Source organism: Cyprinodon variegatus, unplaced genomic scaffold (assembly GCF_000732505.1).
Source record: "Cyprinodon variegatus isolate N-32 unplaced genomic scaffold, C_variegatus-1.0 Scaffold719, whole genome shotgun sequence".
In the NCBI taxonomy this organism is placed as follows: Eukaryota; Metazoa; Chordata; class Actinopteri; order Cyprinodontiformes; family Cyprinodontidae; genus Cyprinodon; species Cyprinodon variegatus.
Genome location: NW_015151172.1, coordinates 242,659 through 248,692, shown reverse-complemented (window position 1 = coordinate 248,692; position 6,034 = coordinate 242,659). Strand labels below are relative to the sequence as shown.

The following is a 6,034-nucleotide window of genomic DNA, read 5'->3' as shown; positions in this document are numbered from 1 at the left end:
ACTATATTTGGGCAAAAATGGCAGCTCCCGGACTCGGTGATCGCCACGAAAATTATTACCTTTATTTTTTTACTGATTAATGCTAAATTAATGAAATCACTGCAAACATATTAATTTTAGGTATAAATAAGGATCCATTGATGATCCTTGCTGGGCGGACTTTTCCTTTAACACCAGTGCAACTGTGAAATATCTGGCAGAGCAGCAAATGTGCTTTTACCTGAACAGTAGTGTTTAATGTTAGGCTTTATGTGGTAGTTTAATGAGGCTTTGATATTTTGGGCAAAAAACTGGTTCTGATTCCATTGTCTGATGGATATAGTAGATTGTCTTGGAGACGTGCAGTGGAGAGAAAGGACATAACTGAATACAACCGACCTCTTGCTTCACACTCACCCCAACACTGCACCCTAGAGCTGTACCTACAACTCTGTCTCTCTGCTGCTGCTGCTGTCTATTTTTATCTGTGGCTCCTCCTCCACTACAGCAGACTATTTTCAGACCAACTCCCTCCATGAAGCACCATCTCCTTCTCTTCTCTTCTCTTCTCTTCTCTTCTCTTCTCTTCTCTTCTCTTCTCTTCTCTTCTCTTCTCTTCTCTTCTCTTCTCTTCTCTTCATCAGTGAAACATGTTTAGAAGGGAATGTTTAAAGCTCCTTGTTTTCCTGCTCATCTTGTGTTTCTTAGTTGAAATAAAATTAACTGCTGACTATTCTTTCCTTCTGTCTGACTTCTTTCCTACCCAGTGATCCACTTAATGCCACCTCTCTCTCTCTCTCTCTCTCTCTCTCTCTCTCTCTCTCTCTCTCTGCCTCCCCCCTCCATCCATTCACCAGCCCGTAGAGCGTCACAGACACACTCCCCCATATACTCCAGTGACTTTGATGCTGCGAATAATAGCTATCTGATTGGATCAAATCGGCTTTCTGATCAGGTTTTTAGGGAAGGAATCAGGATTCTCCGCTTCGGTCCTCCAACCCAGCTGCCCTGTTCTCCTTTCATGCTGTCTCCCTCTCACTGCCTTTTTCTCTGAGCCTCGTTCTAATTTTGGAAACATGGAACCTCGGGGAGTGCTCTTTCAAAGCTATTTACATCTTTGCTGCTCTTCCTCCTCCTCTAATTCTCTCTCTGTCCTCCTCAGCAAGGAGGGGAACAGCAAAAAGATCCTTTGATGTTACAGAGCAGGGGGAACTTGGCTTCTCCTTCGTCTGGGAATTTTGTTGTTGTTCGGCTCACAAAATCAGTCATCGGGATGGGATTGATATGAACCTGGTTTTCCTTTGTTGGGATTTTTGACCCAGACCAGCCACCGCAACAGAATGAACAAACTTTCCTCCCTTTTGCTAAACACTGATGGATAGCTCACCAAGTTCACCAGCCGTTGTCACTGTTTTCAGGAGCCAGCAGAGGATTTAGGGAGATCTATGGAAGCCTGGTCTCTTATCATTTACTATTACTCTAATCCCCTAAATCCCATTGGAGAGAGAACTTCCTGGAAACCATACCTGCTTTGAAGAAGAAGAGGAATTAATTAAGGTGTCGGAGACCAATCACAACAACACAAACCAAGCAGCCACAGAAGTCCCAAGCAAATCTGCGATCCCAACCGGGGCTGGATTACGCAATAAGACACTTGTGCTTGTGTTTTTTTTTTTATTTGATGGGGCAGTTAAGACCTAATTGAGTATTTTTGTTCCACAATCTGTGGCAGATTTAGCCTCTCTTAAACTATGCTGCTACATCTGAGGTGCAGCTGACTGCTTTCCCTTCACCTACTTAAGCAGCAGTTTTTTGTCCTGGCATGCTGGTGCATCCCACAGTGACAGGATTGTGCACCATGCTGCAGACCATCTATGAGACTGAATCCTGTTTTTCCACTGGCAGCACAGACAGCCGCCACAAGCCTCTGGAGCTCCTCAACGGCAGCAGGGGCACTGGTGCTGACATGACTGCTGCTGGTGAGTCATCTCTGGGAAGGTAGAGGTGGGGATGTTAGAAAATGGTGTTTGATGAAATGAATGAATGCATTTGCCTGTTTTAAACAAGCCTTTCATATGTGAGATTATAAAGTGTTTGGATATTTGATTGATGGAGTGGGGTATGAGGATGTAGCTGGCTGGCACTCTCTAATAGAGAATGGAAGATTTGATTGGGTGCAGTTTTAGGAGGAAACCCGCAGGTCTTAGATCCCATGTGGAAAAGGCAGGTGTGTGATTCTATTTCGGACACTTAATAAGCATGAACAGTCTTTTGAGCTGTAACTTACAAAGTGGCTCATGAAGGTATTCATATACCTTTATTTCTGAATTAGTGGTGTTAGAAAATGTGAAATTTATGATGTGCATTTGATGCAGCCTCCTTTCCTATGATGTGCCAATATAAACCCTTTTACCTTGAGGAGTCACTTAATAATCCCTATGTCGGAGGGGGAAAAAAAGAGTAAAATTTAACCCTTAAGACAAGGTATAGAGGACAATCTTTTATTTGTGGGTGGATCGTCCAAATAAATGTTCCTCCTAATTGTGAGTTATTCTGGTGATATGTTTGTGTATAGTCATCCTACCTGCCCGTCCCGTTAGCTATTTTTTTCTGCGCATGCGCACTTTCAGCTGCGTATATGTGTTGTGGGCTACGGTTTCAGACAGTCATAGAAGCTCACCTTTCTCAAGGCGGTTCCTTGAAAACGGCGAACGTAGATAAAGTGTCTACGGAGTGTATGAGAAGAAAATCAAGGCCTCAGAAGAGGCAGATATATCCCAGAATGCTTTGCACGGAGAGCTCTCATCGCAAAGCATTATGGGATTTGCTGTCATAGCGGCCTGCTGTCGCAATAGGCTGCCTCTACCCAACAGCGACGGCTAATAACAAAAGTGGCCAGGCACCGCATGGTGGAGGAGGAGTTACGTGACCAACGGAGCAAAAAGCAGTGATCATCTGCCCCAACAGTCACTTAAATGAATTTACTATAACAGGCATCCCCAAAGTCAGTCCTCGAGGGCCGCTGTCCTGCAGGTTTTAGAGGTTTCTCTGCTCCAGCACAGCTTATTTACATTAATAGTTGATTTACAGGCTTTTGCTGAACTGCAACCATCAGCATCAGCTGTGCTGGAGCAGGGAAACGTGTAAAACCTGCAGGACAACGGCCCTCGAGGACCAACTTTGGGGATGCCTGCACTATAAATTCTACTATATGATGAACTCTATATAGTGATTTAGGGGTTAGGGCGGACATTCAGACACAGTAAGCTTGTATAAGCTATGAGAACAGCAACTTTTGAACCGCTTTCGCACGCATTTAATAGGCGATCTCTCTCGGGGGTGGGTTCAGGGTTGGGCCTATCCCTTATTTTTTCTTAAGTGGAGAGGGTGGGTCTTTTAAAAAAATCGTCCTCCACAATACCTTTCACACAGCAACATCCTGAAAAAACATGGTGGTGGTTGCAGCATCCTGTTGTAGGGCTTCTTTTGCATGAGTGGGGTAGCTGCTCAAAGTTGATGGACTTAATATGCAAAAACAGCATATTCTGCAGAATTTATTGTAATGGTCCCATCAAGCCTGAATCCAATAGAAAATCATTGACACACCAGCACATTTTTAGGGGTTCCTTTTTAATTCAGCGGATTCTGAATGTTCATAGCCCTTGATATTATTTAAAGATAATGCAGTTTTTCTTACTGGAGGGAACTAAAAAAATTATGTCTTTGAAAATGAATTTAAATGAATTACTTTAGTGTTTATTAAAAGAAAAATGGAAGCATGATTTTTTTTTTCTTTTTGCAAAACAATCATTCATTTTACGAGAAAATGTATAAATATATTTTTTTCCCGTAATCACCTATGCTACCTTCGCACTGAATGCAATTTCAGCAGCAAAAAAGTGCCTATTGCTTGATTTTTGATGCCTGTACAGATTAAGGTCAAACGTATCAAAGTTGCTGCTGAAGCGCGTCCAGTAAAGTATGTCCAGATTGTTCCGATGATTCTGCTGCTCCTGTGTTCAATGGCAGACTGGCTTCGCTGTATTAGCTGTGATCAGTGGGTAAAAAATAGAAAATGTGTTTTTAGGTGAGAGAGTCCACTTGAAAATATCATCTGTGCAGACAGTTCATCAAGATTACGATCCTGCCCTCAACTATTATTTCACTGTAGGAGCTACTCAGACCCCCACATCCCGGAGGTGCACTGTCACTGGGAATCCCCAGCAGCTGCTGCCTCAGGCCTCAGGCCTTTTGGGGGTTTTCCCCTACTGTTTGTGGCGGCTGGAAGTAGATGTTATGTTTTTCAGGCACCAGGATAATAAAAGTGAACACATTTTGCTGGCAGGTTTCGACATTTTAAGTTAATTTAGGTGTAAATAAACTGTTTCATAGGAGTGATCATAACGATCTGCATCAGCAGTGCTGTGTCCGTCTCCCTGTCAGCTCCCAGTTCAGCTTCTCTGATGGGTTGATGTGGCTTGTCGAGCAGCAAAATTTACATTTTTCCAAGTCTAGCAGCTTCTGCTTCTGAAGAACGTCACACGCCTCAGATGTTTAGATGCTCATGCTTCAGCTACTCAGATGCTTCAAGATGCGCTGCTCCTGCTGCTCGAGATGCACCGCGGGACCTTTGGATGCACCTTAATGTGTATTAACCATAGACTTTACAGGGAAACCAGCTTCTTCTGCTGCTCAAAGTGCGTTAGGTTTGAACGTAGCATAACAGTAATCTTAGATTAAATTCTTTTGTGGAGATGAGGGTTATAAAGTACCTGCATCTGAAGCATAAATTGTACAATATATGAAGGTTATGCAGAAGCAATCACTATCAGCAAGTAGTACACCTTTCCATGGTTTTTAAAAAGGTAAAAAATCTAATACCTGTTACCCACTATTATCCTGTATTTATTAGTTATTTCCACAGTGTTAAAGTTTTCAACATTTCGTCCCTTAGATTGTTACTAAACAGGAATATTTATTAAAGGAGAGGTCTATTCATATTCAGAATTCAAACTTCTGAAAGTACTTTTAATATGAAATTATTCCATCCTGTTCAATAAATGATGAGTGTTTTTTATTCAGAGTAATTTTCATTTGAATGTGCTTTACTGTAGGGGTGTAAATCACACCTATCATGGCGACTCGATTCAGTATCGATTTCCTGACCCAGCGATTCGATTATTTTCGATACTCAGGAATACACCACGATTCGATTAATTGGTTCTATTTTATTTTATTTTATTTATTTTTTTTACACCTTACAGGCTAGACAATGTTTCAAATTTGAATTAAATCAATGAAAGCGGCAATAAGGTTATGTAAATAACAGAAGTAGAAAAGTGTTACTCCACCTATTCCTATTAAAACCTCATTCACTGAAAAATAATAATACATCTGCGTTATAGATTCTGAAAGGCCTTGCATCAAAAATACTGCACAAAATCAGTGCAATGAGAGCAATGCAAAACCTCGGCTCCAGAGTGTTGACGTCCCCGCCCCCTCCACAGACGCTCCGCTGCACCTCTCCCAAATTGTAGCTGACTGCAGACAGGAGGCCGGCTTGTTTTGTTTTTATGACCGAAATTGCGGAAAACAACTCTTGAAGTTGGACCCACTGAGAGCGAGGTGCTCGAGAACACTGGGACCCTTTTTCCACCTGGATCTCCGCTCTTTTTGGCCCTCATGTCCCTCCGTAGTCGGACTAAACTCACCCCCACTTCCTCACCGCCTCGGCCGTATCTAGACCCACAGTGTAGCACAGACCACCCTTCAGTATTGAGCATAAATAAAAAATGTCTGTGTCAAGCTCACTGTGACACACTGCTGTAAGAGTATAACCAGGAAGCGAGGTAGGAGGGAAAAATAGGTTTAGCGCCACTGCAGCACGGGAGGGAGAATTGCGTCCTGGAGCAAATGGATAAAAATAGGCTGGAGGAAAAAAAAACATGAATCGATTCTCTTGCGGACGTATCGATGCATCGGATCGTCGGCTGTTGGCTCGATGCATCGATACAAAATGATTATTATTTACACCCCTACTTTACTGGAGGCATCC

At 42.7% G+C, this 6,034-nt stretch overlaps 1 protein-coding gene across 4 annotated transcripts in view; it reads left to right on the top strand.

The window, feature by feature from the left end:
* Window positions 1-6,034, top strand: part of hdac5 (histone deacetylase 5) — an 86,682-nt gene that overhangs the window by 26,776 nt on the left and 53,872 nt on the right. For 2 of the 4 annotated variants that reach the window (XM_015395020.1, XM_015395019.1), the window contains exon 1: window positions 866-1,958. The exons of the other annotated variants lie outside the window; for them this stretch is intronic. In XM_015395020.1, coding sequence (XP_015250506.1) covers window positions 1,802-1,958 — 157 coding nt within the window. In that variant the 5' untranslated portion in view covers window positions 866-1,801. Of the gene's footprint in view, window positions 1-865; window positions 1,959-6,034 lie in introns of those variants that run through there. 4 annotated transcript variants of the gene reach the window in all.